The sequence below is a fragment of the Rhinopithecus roxellana genome, chromosome 9, assembly GCF_007565055.1.
Source record: "Rhinopithecus roxellana isolate Shanxi Qingling chromosome 9, ASM756505v1, whole genome shotgun sequence".
In the NCBI taxonomy this organism is placed as follows: Eukaryota; Metazoa; Chordata; class Mammalia; order Primates; family Cercopithecidae; genus Rhinopithecus; species Rhinopithecus roxellana.
The window spans coordinates 11,771,192-11,786,270 of NC_044557.1; the positions used below are offsets into that span (position 1 = coordinate 11,771,192).

The following is a 15,079-nucleotide window of genomic DNA, read 5'->3' on the forward strand; positions in this document are numbered from 1 at the left end:
CAGTAGAGACAGGGTTTCACCACGTAGGCCTAGGCCAGGCTGGTCCCGAACTCTTGACCTCAGGGTGATCCGCCCCCCCCGCCCCCCCCCGCCCCCCAAAGTGCTGGGATTACAGGCGTGAGGCACTCCGCCCGGCCCTCTTCTCGACTTTCTATCCCTCCTCCTCAACACCCTTTCCTTCTGGAAATGGGTTTTGGGGGGGTTAACCAAGCCCAGGGAAACTTGCGTGGCCCAGCATCTTCCGTCCGCTGCAGGAGAAGCACACGCCCCAGCCCCGGGTCAGCAAGACGCGAAAAGGCGGCCACTCCGGGCGTCCCGGAGCTGAGGCCCGAGGGCGCCTGACAGGCAGGGCGGGGCACAGGCGGCGGGAGTGCATACGACGGGCGCTGGGGGAAACTTCTGGACGCCAAGGGGCCACTAAAAAACGGCACAGTCTTGAGCCTTCGCTCTTCACCTAAGCCAGTGCGCGCCCTCCGCAAAGCCTCTGTGGCGGTAACCATTGGGGTTTCGCCTCCAAACCCAGGAATACACCTCAAAAACGCTCCCACACCGTAAGACACTGTCCTTCAACACAAAGGGGACACTGTGGCTAGGCCCCGACACTCCGTAGCTCTGAGACCACTGAAAGCCTGCACCCCTTCACTGGTGCGCGGACGTGGAAATGGGTGTGGAGAGATGGAGGCCATGTTCTCGCGGGATCTCCCCTACAGTCGTCGTCTTCTGGCCCGTCAAGGTCTCGCGTTGTTTGGGCTTGGGGGTGGAGCGAGCCCTGAGGGGGCGGGGCCAGATGGGGGCGTCTCCCGGCCTTGTTGACTTTGGCGTCAACGGGAGCGGCCCCCATGCCCGTGGCTCTCTGCGCATGCCCTGTACCCGGCGGCTCGGGAGGCCGGGACGCTCTGGCTGCTCCAGTCGCTGGTCCGGGCCCCGCCTCTCCCCTCGGCGGTGGCGTCCGTGTTGTTGTTGTTGTAGTGGTGGTGGCGTCTGGCTGCTGCGGACCCCGCCGAGTCCTAGCGTCTGGCCTGCGCGCCGCTGCCCGCGCCACAGGTAACGCCGCCGCCAGCGGGGGCTCGGGGTCGTGGGGTGTGCGTGTCCCGCGTGCTGTGGCCGGGCGGGCGACTGGGATACGCTCGGAGGCTAGCGAGCCACGGGGACGGCAGCCGAGAGTCGGGGGCAGGGGGACTTAAGGGCAGGCAGGTCGGGGGCCGGGAAACGGAGGGGCTGCGGGGCAGGTTGAGGGAGGGACGGACCGGGAGCGGAGGACTCGGGAGGTCGGAGAGTCGAAAGGGGCCCAGCGAAGCCTGGAGGTCGGGAGCCGGGGTCCCTGGGGCCCGGGAGGTCGAGGGCCCCAGGGATGCCGGGGAGCCGCGTAGTCAGATCCGTCCTTCGGCTCTGACCTGGGCTTGGGGACCAGAGTCCCGAGGCTGGCGTCGTGAGATGCACGCGGGCCCCTTAGGGCCGTTTTGGATCCGCCCAGTGACTTCTGTTGTTTTGGTTTTGGAGGAAGAGAATCCAGTCTACGTAGGCTCAGGGAAGCCTCGGGGGCTGGGAGGGGACTGAGAGGTTATAGCAGGCGCCCAGGGCTCTTTTTGTGTTTGTGAGCGTCTACTACCGTTCAGGAGAAGTGCTGTGCCCGCGTTTTGCTTGGGGTATTTCAGACACCGGCATGGAGAGGACCCACGGGGAGAACCCGAGGGAGTAATTTTGCAAATCCAAAATTTTTTGGAACTTCTATAATTTTGTTTTCGTGTGTGCTCTTTTTAGAATCGAGAAACCAGAGCTATATTTTTAACATTACAAATCAGAAGAATGTGCTAGGGAGGAAAAAGTATGCGTTTAGCAGTGTTTTTCCCCCATTTATTATTATTTTTTAATTACGAAAGTACTGCGTGCTCTTTGAGAAAAAATGAAGCAGCCGAACAATGAAGAAACCTGCCCTCTCTCGAGCCCTTTCCCCCATATTTCCCGTTCTTACTACCTAGGTTAGCCAGTCTGGAAGTGTGGTGGGTAGTTATTCAGAATTTTTTTTTTTCTGTGCATTTAATGAGTGTGCTTTAGAAACAAGATTGGGATCATATATAGTACAGTATAACGTATTATTAGCCAACAATGCATCATGGATGTTCCTCCATTTTATTACTCGCCTCATTCTTTTTGAAAACATTATTACTATGTATTAGAGAATCCAATCTTCGTAGGCTCGGGGAAGGCTTTTCTTTATTGTTAAACATGGTTGCCAAGTTTTCAGTAATCAGTAGCTTTGAAAAGGGCTACAAGCCAATATTTTGAAACAATGTGGCAAAACTTTCAGAATGTCGGAGGCCCGACGAGATTACTTTCGTATTAAGCAGATTGAGTAATAATGTTTACATACTGCTTAACGGTAGTTTACATGAGGCTGGATGACTCCATAAAACATAAAGTTGCTGAATTAGTTTACTTTTTGTTTTTTTTTGAGTTCATATTTTCAAAGTAAATTTTAATTCCATATGGTCAGTTGAACACTTGTAATTGCTTTAGCATGAAGTAGCTAATATGTGAAGGAAAGGTAAGGTAGGAAAGATAGAAAGCTAGTGGCCCTAGCCTGAGACAAAAAAAAAAGCAACAGGGATTAAATATTTTGGTAAGTAAGCCATAGGGAGTAAACTGGAAGTGGAAGGGTGATACTGCGCTGCCTACTATTAAGTAAGACAGAAAGATAGGTAATCCCTATTGCATGGTGTATTTCTGTGTGCAGAAGAGCTGGAGGCTTTGTTAATTTAATCACTAGCCTGTATTTATTAAAAATGTACTCTGTTCATCTTGGTGCTAGCTTCCAGGGAAAGAACAACTGAGGAAGATAATCACGAATAACGTCAGGTTCTAAACATGCATAGCTTGAAATTTTAAGCCAAATTGTGTAGTATTTTATTATTTAGAAACTGCTTGAAAGGAATAAAATATATCCGTGACATTTTAGTTATTTTTGGTGATAATATGCTCATATATTTCTCATAACAACAACATAACTTCTCATTCTATAGAGTAATAAACAGAAGCTTTGAGAGAGAAAAGAGAGAAAACTGCTCAAGATCCCACTGCCTTTTTTTTTTTTTTTTTTTTTTTTGGTAATAGTGCATGTTTATATTCAGGAGTACTTAATCCAAGAACCTGTGTTTTGTGCTCTTGTTTTACCTCCTGTGAATGAAAACTGCCTTATAAAATTGTTGCCCTTACGGTTTTTTTCCTGCTTTCTTTGAAATGTTCCTTGCAAAATAACTACATGAATATAATCACATGCATTTAAAATAGTCTAGAGAATATAGTGTGAAATGATAATGGTTTTTTTTAGATGAGGTTTCTGGTGGCATATTACTAAAATTTTAAACTCCTTGATCTTATGCTGTTAACCAAGAAGATGGGGATTTGTGTTACTTTAGACACTGCTGGGTGCCATGGTAAATTGGGATATTATTGTAAACTGTAGCTCTCAGCTGCGTATTCCTTACAAACTCGGAAGGATAATCTCACATCAGTAAACATTTTTATGAATGTTTTTGAACTTGTTGTAAACTAATGTGCTGGAAAGAATACCAAGAGGGCCCTAAAAAAGTCTAAAAAGATTAAAATTTACTTATATCATTCTTGGTATTTAAAAATATTTGGTAGTCCCTTAAAATGCATAATGACAGTCATAATATTGTGGTTTATTAATGTTTTTTCATTTTCCACTAGATGTGGCAACTACATAGTTGGAAGAAATGTGGTGGCCAGGTGTGGTGGCTCACGCTTGTAATCCTAGCACTTTGGGAGGCTGAGGCAGGTGGATCATCTGAGGTCAGGAGTTCGAGTCCAACCTGGCCAACATGGTGAAACCCCGTCTCTACTAAAAATACAAAAATTAACTGAGCATGGTGGTGGGCACCTGTAATCCCAGCTACTCGGGAGGCCGAGGCAGGAGAGTTGCTTGAACTTGGGAGTCGGAGTTGCAGTGAGCCAAGATTGCTCCACTTCACTCCAGCTCGGGCAAAAGAGTGAGATTCTGTCTCAAAAATAAATAAATAAATAAATAAATAAATAAATAAATGGGACAAATACTAAAATTAATAAAGCATGGTAACTTAACAGTGGATGTTGGATGTGAGTGGCTTTTATAGTTAGGTGACACAGAAATACTTCAGCCCCCTAAAGACGCTTTTAGAATATGGTAAGATTTTTCAGCTGTTGAAGTGGGGAAGGGTTGGGAATCGAACACTATGTGTACGTATAATCGCAAAAATTAATGAGAGAGATTGCTGATGGGAAGAAATAGCGTATTTTCCAATTTAACCTGAAAATCCTTTTTGAAACATACATGCATGGGTAGCCAGAAATAAATCAACTTTATGTCTTGATACAAGACATGCATCATGTATGGTTTCTAGAGCTTAAAATATTCTTGGGGCTTAAACACTAATTTGCACAAAACACTCTTCTGTGTTTCCTACTGAGCACTCTTCAGTAACTTGCAGACTCTTAAAAACCTTTTATGATAATCATATTATCAATTGGTGAGGTCAGTTCAGTTTGTAATCTAAAGTTATAATGAGCATTGAAAGAGCCTGCAGAATGTGAAACGCTGTGAAGGTCTGTCTTGGTGACTTTCACAAACTGGCACCTCCAACTCACCCTTCTTGGGGCGTTTGTTCATTTTTCTCTCTCACTTCCTGAATTTCAGATAGGTGTTGCCTTTAGGTGTTACCTTAGGTTTAGTTCTTTTCCTTTTTAGAATTTGTTCTCTCCCTTGGCAATCCCACACAGATCCATGGTTTCAGCTGCTCATTCCCCACACCCTCTTTGCTGAGGCTTCCAATTCTGTATCATCGGCCTTATTTTAATTCCTAAGCTTCAGATTTACTAACGTTGTTCTCCCTGATCAACTTAGTAGCTGTAATTTTGTAATCTTGAATCAGTAGACTCAGAATTAAACTTCTTTTGCAAGCCTGATTCTTCTTCCTTGTTTATATATATATATATATATATATATATATATATTTTTTTTTTTTTTTAAGACTGAGTCTTGCTGTGTCGCCTGGGCTGGAATGCAGTGGCCGGATCTCAGCTCACTGCAAGCTCTGCCTCCCGGGTTTATGCCATTCTCCTGCCTCAGCCTCCGGAGTAGCTGGGACTACAGGCGCCCGCCACCTCGCCCCGCTAGTTTTTTGTATTTTTAGTAGAGACGAGGTTTCACCGTGTTAGCCAGATGGTCTCGATCTCCTGACCTCGTGATCTGCCCATCTCGGCCTCCCAAAGTGCTGGGATTACAGGCTTGAGTCACTGCGCCCGGCCCTTCCTTGTTTATATTAATGACCTTAGCATTTTCTTAGTCATCTAGACTCAAAATCAAAAGGTCATCCTTGTTTCTTCTCTCTCTCCTTTTCTTAGAATTTTTTTTTTTTTTGGTCATCTTACTGCATTGTGGTTCCTGATTTCTCTTATCTTTTTTCAATTCTTCCAGCAGCCATATACACAGCAAGAGACATTAATCTCTTGGTTTGCCATTCATTGTGAATACTGCTTATTAATTGTCCTAGTCCTAAATGTAGTCCCGATCAGGTTCCCTGCCTGATGACAAGCGAACAAAACAAACCCACTTGGGTGTTTTTATGTCAGTCAATGTGCTGAATCCTTTGTTCTCTTGTGGTCATTATAATTTATATTATCCCCATTCTACAGGTGAAGAAATTGGAACTTCATGATCTTGAAGGAGTTGTTAGTAGGTAGAAGAGCTGGAATTTGAATCCCAACCATGTCTTCTTGCAAGTCTGTGTTCTTGACCACTGCGCCTCTGCCGAGTGGCTCCTGATCCACTCTGGAAGAAAGCCCGAGTTCCTCAGTGTTCCCTTTCAAAACTGCATTATTTGACTTCAGTGCCCCTTTCAAAACTTATTTCTTGTTTTAATTAAACTTTAAATTACATTCTTTATGTTCCAGCAGCTGTTCCAAAAAGAATGTAAACTTCAGTTTTACTTTATGTTTTTTGTTTCTCATGCATTTCCATTTCTTGGAATTTTTTTCTTTCTCCCATCTCTGCTTTTAGGAGTCCTCCATGTAAAAGTCTAGTTTATACAGCGTACACCATATTTCCCTAGAGCCCCCACCTCCCAGTCTGTGTAGTATAGTAGTAAAATCTCCTGCACATTCATACAGCTGCTTAACCTGTGACGATACTTTTTACTCTAAATTTGTTTTGAGTACTCTAACAGTTGTAATTGGATTATATAAGATGCTTGAAGCACAAACTATGTCTTACTATTCCTTGTGTCTTCCAATGGGTGCTCAGGAAGTATGGGTAAATAAGTATGAAAATGATCCCTGGTAAACTACCCCTTTCAATGGTATTTAAGCAGTATATTTGATTTTAGTTTCTCTCTGTCTCTCTCTCTCTCTCTCTCTCTCTCTCTCACACACACACACACACACACACACACACACTAGCTTGTTAGAGTTTTTAATTGTGTGTGTCCATAACAACTAAATTTCTTGTGGGCTATCATGAATTCTTTGTTTTCAGATTATAAGGTAATTATGTTGTTTATTTAAGACAGATCAGTGTCGTTTTTCTATGTGCGCATATCCTTTCTTGGTACTGTATATAAATTAAAAAAAAAATAATGATTTGCCATGTGAATTATTTTCCATGCTGTTGAGTCAGACAAGTTTTCTAATGAGTGCAATATTCTCATAAACTCTCTGATCTTACAGTTTCTTTAAGCTTACATAGATGTGAAAGATGGAGTACAACTCTGTCTATATTTTAGTATTGTTTTATTTCTTTTGGTGATATCAGGAAGCTCCAATTGTACAATCAGCTGAAATGCCCTCACACAGGTTATACGTAATTCTTACGTTGCTGAAGAGTTCATATGAAATTTCAGACTTTCTTAAAATAATCTATCGATGTTAATGGTTATCATGCAGAAGTTACAGTTTTTTCTTATATCTGCCATTGCACCCTGTATTGTTTATAGTTTGGCTAACTAATAAGTAATTATTCTTGCTTTATAAAGTAAAACTATAATTCTGTTAGGAATTGTGAACGTAGGATATCTTGGTGATGGGAAGAGACGTTTTCTTTTTGGAATGTTAAAATACATGCTTATAAAGGAATGAGACTGATTCTCAGACTAATCCATTTGTAGTCTACCTGCCTTTAGCTTTATGAAATATTAATCATAAATATTTCTTTGAAGATACAAGTTGTAAGCGAGTTTAAAATAATTCACTGACTTTAAAAATAGGTAATATAGTCACATGTTTCAAATTTTAAGTGATACAAAAAATATATAAACTGAAAATGTGTCTTCAACAGCCTCGCATTTTCCCCCCGGGAAGTAGTCACTTATCTCTAGAATGATATAATAGAAACATTGTATTTGTGTGTACAAAGAAATCTGAATAAATTTCTTTTTCTTTCCACTTACGTAAAGATGAGATACACTGCTGTTTTTTCACTTGGATTTTCACATGACAATGAGGAGATAAAGAACTACTTCATTCTTAAAAAAAATTTCAGCTTCAGAGTATATTATATATAGCTTACAGCTCTAGATTGTATATCAATTATAATTGATTTAACTATATTGCCTACAAATGAGCATTTAGTTTCTGACTATTACATCCATTGTGGCAACACTTTGAAGGAAGAAAAGTAAAAAGTAGGTGGTCTTTCCTTGTAGGGGAAAATAAAGTTTGAAAGCTGACATGGGCTTTTTGGTTCCTTTTCTGACCTGATGATTAGTGTGTAAGTGAATGGAGAGAACTATGGGGTTATGCGAAGACATTCGCTAGAATCCATAATTGACAGTTGAGTTGGAAGAGTTGGGATGGTAGTGGTGATGGGTAGCAGCTGCCATGACAAATGATCCACTCTGGGCAAGGGTCAGCCCTGCATTTATTAGCCGTTCAGTGTTTAGAAATGATACCTAGTATCTGGAGTTTGGTGTCTGGATCTATAGCCTATGCTGGTATATTTAACATAGGAAACCTATTCAGGGGTTGAATTTAGATCCCTTTGTGTCATCTAGAAGGAAATGTGGCCTACAATATTTTATGTGGTCATTAATCTTTTTATTGAAAAATGATTGTGTATACAGAAATAAGATTTAAATTACTAAATTAAATGAAGTTAAACAAGCAGGCCCCCATCATCCGTGTCTGCTCCTCATGGTTTGCTGGGGTAATGGTTTTTTGACAGTTTGGTATGAATCCTTTCAGACTTGCATATAAACAGAAACAGTATATTCATGCATGTTAAAAATGTCAGTCAGAATTCTGTTGAATAACAAGTAAATGGAATGAATGTAAAAGTCAGAATCTTGAACAAGAGAAGAAGGTGTTGGTGGGATACCAGGTAAATATATAGTGAATGTTCTTTGATTCCTTTAGATCCAAGGGGGCTGTAAATACACACTGTTATTGTGTAAACTGTACTACCTATTTAGCCTATGTAGCTAGTTTTATCAAGTATTTCTGCAGATCATTTAAGGTTTCTCCAGCTATATATATATATATATATATATATATTTTTTTTTAATAGTGGTATATAATTTACTGAATAATGATATATTCTCTTTATTTTCCAGACATTCTATGCTAAATTTGGGATTTGAGTGTTTTTTTTTTGGTTTTTTTTTTTGTCTTTTTTTGAGACAGGGTCTTGCTGTGTCGCCCAACTCGGAGTGCAGTAGTGCGATCTCGGCTCACTGCAACCTCCACCTCCTGACCTCGAGCAATCCTCCCACCTCAACCTCCCCAGTAGCTGGGATTACAGGCTTATGCCACTATGCTTGGCTGATGTGTTTTTTTCTTTCATTTTTTGTAGAGATAGGCGTCTCAGTGTGTTGCCCAGGCTTGTCTCAAAACTCGTGGGCTCAAGCCATCCTCCTGCCTTGTCCTCCCAAAGTGGATTAGAGGAGTGAGCCACCTTGCCCGACCTCATGTCTTTTATTTTTAGGGTGGTATGTGTATGCTGCCTACGTTCATATGGTTTAGATTTATTTTTAACAGTGGTTCATTTGCACTGACCCATTTCTGAGCTCCTGTGATTCTCTCTTTGGTCAATTATACTTTCCTAGATATTGTGAACATAATAAGTAAAAGCTCATTTATTTGATTTTGCTTTTTTCCCTGTATAACAGCAATAGAAATTTATTGTGGAAAGACTAGAAAATATGGATAAAGAAAAGGAGAAACAGGTTAACAGGGATGTTATCATCTAGGACTTGTATGGTTTTTAATTCTGAGGGAACTCTGTGTTAATGAAAACACCATGAGAAATGTCCAGCTTTATGTCTTGCTGCCATATAAGGCAGATGCATTTGGTGATAGTAGAATGGAAAATGTGAGTGCTTGCATTTTCTCTGACCTGGATGCATCTGTGCTAGGAAGTGATGCTTTAAGTAACCAAGGTTGTGGTAAGGCCTTGGCTTAACATTATTAGGGGATTTCTACATTTATACAGCCAAGCACATGGGTGTTTAGGTATTGGTTATGGGAGCCACAGGTGTGCTGGTGGGTGGATCAGTCAGTGCGTCTTTATCACTGCTACTGCGTAAGTAGTACAGAGGTTTTGTTCTGATTACGTATCATTGTATCTTTGTAGTCCATATTTAAAATACTGGGCCTTGAATAAAAGGAACTATTTAGAAATGTCATAGCTCAAAAAGCAAATGCAAAACAGTCTTTGTTTTAGAAGGATGGTTTATCTCTGTTACTCCTGTAAGTCTTGGTATTCTAAATTTTCATGTTTTCATTGTAGTCTCTTGGTGGCTAGAGCAGATTTAAAATTTCTGGTCAGTCTTCATACTCAACTGTATAAAAACAAATTTTGGAACATGCAAAGGCAGCCACTCTAATTTTAGTTTCAAGGAAAAGCCTACCAGTGTTCTATACTGATTTAACATGCATTGTAAATCCTATTGTGAAAGAATTATTTTAAATACATCTAAACCATTTTAATGGGCTTGACTTTTCCCTGTAAATAGAGTAATTTGAACCTTTATTTTTTTATGAACCAGAGAAATTAGAAATGGAAAGATTTAGGTATTTCTACAATGATCTATATAAATATCTGTGAATTATAACCATTCATGCAGTTGATTTGGCTTTAAAGGAAAGGGAGGTAATCCCCTTGGACTTAAAGTAGTTTAATTACCTCATTATTTATGACAAAAAGGCTTTATATAAGCTTTTTTTGTTGTTGTTGTTGTTAAGGACTTGTTTGGTTATGACTGTCTAGTAATCACTGGTTTTGTTGTATCTAGGCAGCACTTAATAAAATTAATTCACTTCACACTAATATATGTATGTGTGTGTACATGTATGTGTATACACTAATATATGTATGTGTGTATATTCACAAAGAATATAATGTAAATGGCATTCCCTGTACTGCTTCAGGAAAACTGACACTTTCTATGGGAATAGTGCTTCCTGGCATTTTGTAGTCAGCATGAGACCCTGTTAAATTTGATATTTTTCACATTTTCATGTAACTTTGAGTCTTGTCAAAGAGATAGGAAAGTACTGTTATTCCCATTTTATAGATGCATGAACTGAGATTCAAAGTGACTTCAATTTCCTCAATCTGCTTTATTTTCTATAAAATGATGGTATCAGACTCAGCAATCAACAGTGTTGAAAGACACAGGGTTTAATGTGAGCTAGATCTAGAACTCAACCCCAGTTTTGCCTCCTACTAGCTGTAAAAGGTTAAGGAAGTTATTTAATCCCTTTCCTTCGTTTCCCATCCCTAAAAGTAATGCTGTTACAAGAAATTTTATGAAGACTGAAATGAGTTAATATACTTAAAACACCTCAAAGCTTTATGCTGTAAGTACTTAATTAATGGTAGTTGCACTAATAATCAGTAATAAAGGTTATATATTATTTTGTGAGTCATATGCTACTTTTCAGAGATTATGAGATCAATTAACACTTGATAGAAAGTGATGGACCTAACCTAGAAGCAATATCCACTTTCAGTAGAGGCCAAACTTAGACTTATAACCTCATGGTCTCTTACTAATATTGTAGGTAGTGAGTGAGGAGTTAATAACAACAAAAGGCCTAGGAAAAGCAAGGAGAATGTGTCCTATATAGTCAGGGACAGACTGTGGAGTCACATTAGACCCAACATAGTTGTGTGTAAAATAAAGCAGATTTGAATCATCTAGTCACACAAAAAAGAAACGAGAAATTACTGCAGTGAGAGAGCAAAGCAGTTTCAGATGGTGGAATGCTTTTACTGTGTGTGTTGGTCTCTGAGGTGCTCCTGGCATACCATTATCATAATATTCCTCATAATGACCCTGAGCCACTAAGAAGTGGTTGAGTTATGTTGGGTAATTTGCTAAGACTGTAGAACTAATACATTATATAAAGACTTTCATTAGTTTGTTTTTAATCTTTGGAACTTAAAGGAGTATTTTTCAGTTGCCAGTAACGTTAATTTGTTTTACTCGGTGCTAGATAAAAATTATTAAATTTGAATATGTACATTATTTCATTTGATTCTTAAAACTAAGGTAGGTCATAGAAAGGTTAATGGCCAATGGTAAAATAAAGGCTATGAGTTCAGACTTTCATGAATATGTTTGATTCTGGGTCTCTTTCTCATTGTTACCCCAAAGCTTAATTATAAAGGTCAGGGCCTGCTTATTTCTTTTCATACCCTATAGTGCCTTCTACTGTGGGAGCATTAAGAAAATCAGGTCCTGCTCCTAAATGTGTAATATTTTTGTTATCTAGTGTATCTTCACATTCATTTTTTTGTGATACACAAAAGTCATTTTACCTGCAGGGGAATCTGTTTTTAAAAGGTTGCTCCCTCTTGAGCCCAACCTGGAATCCTCCTGCATTGAAGTGACAGTTTTGAATCTGCTACTATATCCTGTTGGATGCCAACAGCTAAGAAAAGGTATGGACCATCATATACAGGGTCTTACTCTATTGAACTGAACTTCTGTAAGCACTCAGAATGAATCCGTATGGTAGCTTTCTACTATCCTAAAAGTAAGGTCAGGAATTAGGAATGAACTGTAAACAGTTTTAAACTTGAAGTTTAGATTCAAGTTTAAATACAAACTTGAAGTTTGTATTTAGGCACAATTTCTAGAGTAAGATACTAGAAATTATGAAAACTTGGCCGGGCGCGATGGCTCATGCCTGTAGTCTCAGCACTTTGGGAGGCCGAGGTGGGCGGATCACAAGGTCAAGAGATCAAGACCATCCTGGCCAACATAGTGAAACCCTCTCTCTACTAAAGATATAAGAAAATTAGCTGAGTGTGATGGCGCTGAGTGTGGTAGCTGTAATTCAGCTACTTGAGAGACTGAGGCAGGAGAATCGCTTGAACCCAGGAGACAGAAGTTGCAGTGAGCGGAGATCGTACCCCTGCACTCCAGCCTGGGGACAGAATAAGACTCCATCTCAAAAAAAAAAAAAACAAGAAAGAAATTATGAAAACTTTTTTGTGTGAAACTGTTCTCAGATGTTGGGACTGAGCATACTCTTTTTTTCTTTTTTTGTAAAAACGAGGAAAATGATTGTGTGGCTTGATTATTACCGTACCAGACAATTGATAGTTTTATTTTTTGCAGTGTTTCCAGTTGCTACTTAAAATTGAGTTTCAGGGTCTTCAGGATGTTCTTGTACTGTTAGTTTATACATAGTTATTGCTTCAGTTAGAGGATTTTAGACTATCTTAAGAACATAACCTTGTATTATTTGCCTGTAAGAGAAAATAAATTCCACGTCTGTCAAGGAATAATAAGCATATTTCTTGCTGCTGATCCTTTTGCCATATTGTTTCTTAACCTGTATGCTGGATGAGAAATGGGAGAAGAAGGGATAGATTTGGGCTGCCAGTATACATATTTAAGATGCATTGTGTCTGATTCCCTATAGAACAGCATTACCCTGACGAGTAGGAGTCAAAGTTTGGGTAGTGTGTTTGGTGCATAGTAGCCCCCCAAAGAGGTCCATGTTCTAATCCCTGGAACCTGTGAATATGTGACCTTATATGGCAAAGGGGAATTAAGGTTGCAGATGAATTAAAGTTGCTAATCAGTTTAAGATAGGAAGATTATCCTGGATTATCCCTATGAGCCCAGTGTAATCATAAGGGTCCTTAAAAATGGAAGGGGGAGGCAGAGAGAAAGAACCAGAGAGACAGCAGAAAAGGAATCAGCCCCATGATTCTTGCTTTGAAGACGGAGGAAAGAGAGGGCCATGAGGCAAGAGAGAGAGAGAGAAAAAAAGCAGATAGACACTAGACACTGATGCAAGGGAACAGATTTCTCCCAAAGAACCTTCAGAAAGGAACAGTCTCCCCAACACCTTGATCTTAGCCCGGTGAGACTTGTATCATGAGACCCGTGTGTCAGACTTCTGACTTCCAGAACGATCACATAATAAATTTGTGTGGTTTTAAGCCATTAAGGTTTATGCTAATATGCTGACAGTGATAGAAAACTAATACAGGTAAATACACTGTGGCCATTTGAATTCTTATGGAAATGATTTCTAAACAGCCTGTCCCCAACAAAATAGTAAGATGACATTTATAAAACTGATACAACTAGTGCAGCTGTGTTTAAATGGGGGCAGCATTGAGTCCTGCCAAGTGAGATTTCTTCCCATTTTCGTAGAATCTTGGGGGCACCTCTGGATTTTTGGAGCCTCTTTATTGATAAAAGTTGTATACTGGGCAGATGAATCAAAATGGCATATAAGATGGCATTGAAACTGGCACAACTACAGGTATGATCATCTTGAAGTTCATTGCAGTAATCTAGCAAAAATTGATAGGGATATTCACAAAAGGGCTTTTCACTAAGGAGAATGGGAGTAATTGAAGAGTACATGGTCTGAAAGGTGAGGGGCTATACTTTTAGATATATTTTAAATTTGAAATGATAGAACTTCCCTCTCCAGTGAAATTAATGTAGAAACTTATTGAATGCATTGGAAAATTTCTGCTAAAGAGGATGATGATTTTGAGTAAGTCCAGCAGGAGAAAGGAAAAATACCTGTCCTGAAGTCTCTTCGGCAATATGTTGGAGGAAGGGACAAAACTAACAGCTATCTAAATTGCAGAAAAGCAGACAGAAGTTGAGGTCCTTGTGAATTTGCTGCAAAGATTCTTACCAGTTTGGAGGAAAGAGCCTTATGCTTTAAAAAATTATACATAGTCTTTGTTCTTAGTAGGAAAGAATATCCCTGTGCATTCACTGTAAGTACACAAAAATGCATTTCCACTCTATGCTCTCGAGTTGTTAAAGGATAATTTATAGTAATGTCATTGGATAACACAAATTACAAAAAATTGCTATCATTGAAAGTGTTTTTGTTTTTCCAAAACACGTATAACCTTCTGACCCAGCACAAACAACGTATGCCCCTGTAGAGTCATAAGGCTGTCTTTCTGACAGTTACCACTCTCCTGTGGTGGTGAGTGTATTGCCTTTTAATACAGTGACAAAGTATGTGATTTATTTAGCGTCATTTACTGTTGCTTTATTGTAAAATTGTTTTTCTGCAAATAGCTCCTTTGTGAATTTGTATTTTTAGCCTGCCTACCCCTGCCTACATGAAATTTAAGGAGTTTTTCAGTGGTTTTATTTTGTCATTTCCCATGTGTGCTAATAATCATGTAAGTTTATAGGAGAGAAGCAAGGGCACCAGAAAGAACATGTGCTTCAGTTAACAAGCTCTTTTCAAGCCGACTCCTGTAGATGAAGCCACTAAGGCATCCTCCTGTCTAAAAGTTTGTATGATGTATTGTCCTAGGCAGGAACTTGAAGGTGGCAGAATTGGTAACTGCCACTCTCAATACTCTTAGTCACTGCTGGCATCTAACTTGCCCTCTCTGATCAGCATGACAGCTCTCTTAACACAGAAAATTTGGTAAGAAGTGTTCAAAATTTTGCCAAGAAGCGAAGATATCCTCCCCACACCCCAATACTTAGAAGTTAAAATAAAAAGGATGAGAGGATGTTTGTGTGATACTGTAATTTAAGTTAAATTGAGGTTGTGGATGCTTTGTCTGGCCAAGTATCAG

General features: G+C 39.9%; 1 protein-coding gene across 5 annotated transcripts in view; it reads left to right on the top strand.

Annotated features, from left to right (window-relative positions):
• Positions 1-785: 785 nt before the first annotated feature.
• The window catches only part of PCMTD1 (protein-L-isoaspartate (D-aspartate) O-methyltransferase domain containing 1), a 76,321-nt gene continuing 62,027 nt past the window's right edge, over positions 786-15,079 (top strand). For 2 of the 5 annotated variants that reach the window (XM_030937393.1, XM_030937392.1), the window contains exon 1: positions 936-1,044. Coding sequence is in view for 2 of the 5 variants with exons in the window: in XM_010369144.2 (XP_010367446.1) it covers positions 840-1,044 (205 nt within the window). In the remaining 3 variants the exon portion in view is untranslated. Of the gene's footprint in view, positions 1,045-15,079 lie in introns of all 5 variants that reach the window. The other 3 variants (XM_010369143.2, XM_010369146.2, XM_010369144.2) reach the window with 3 other exon arrangements.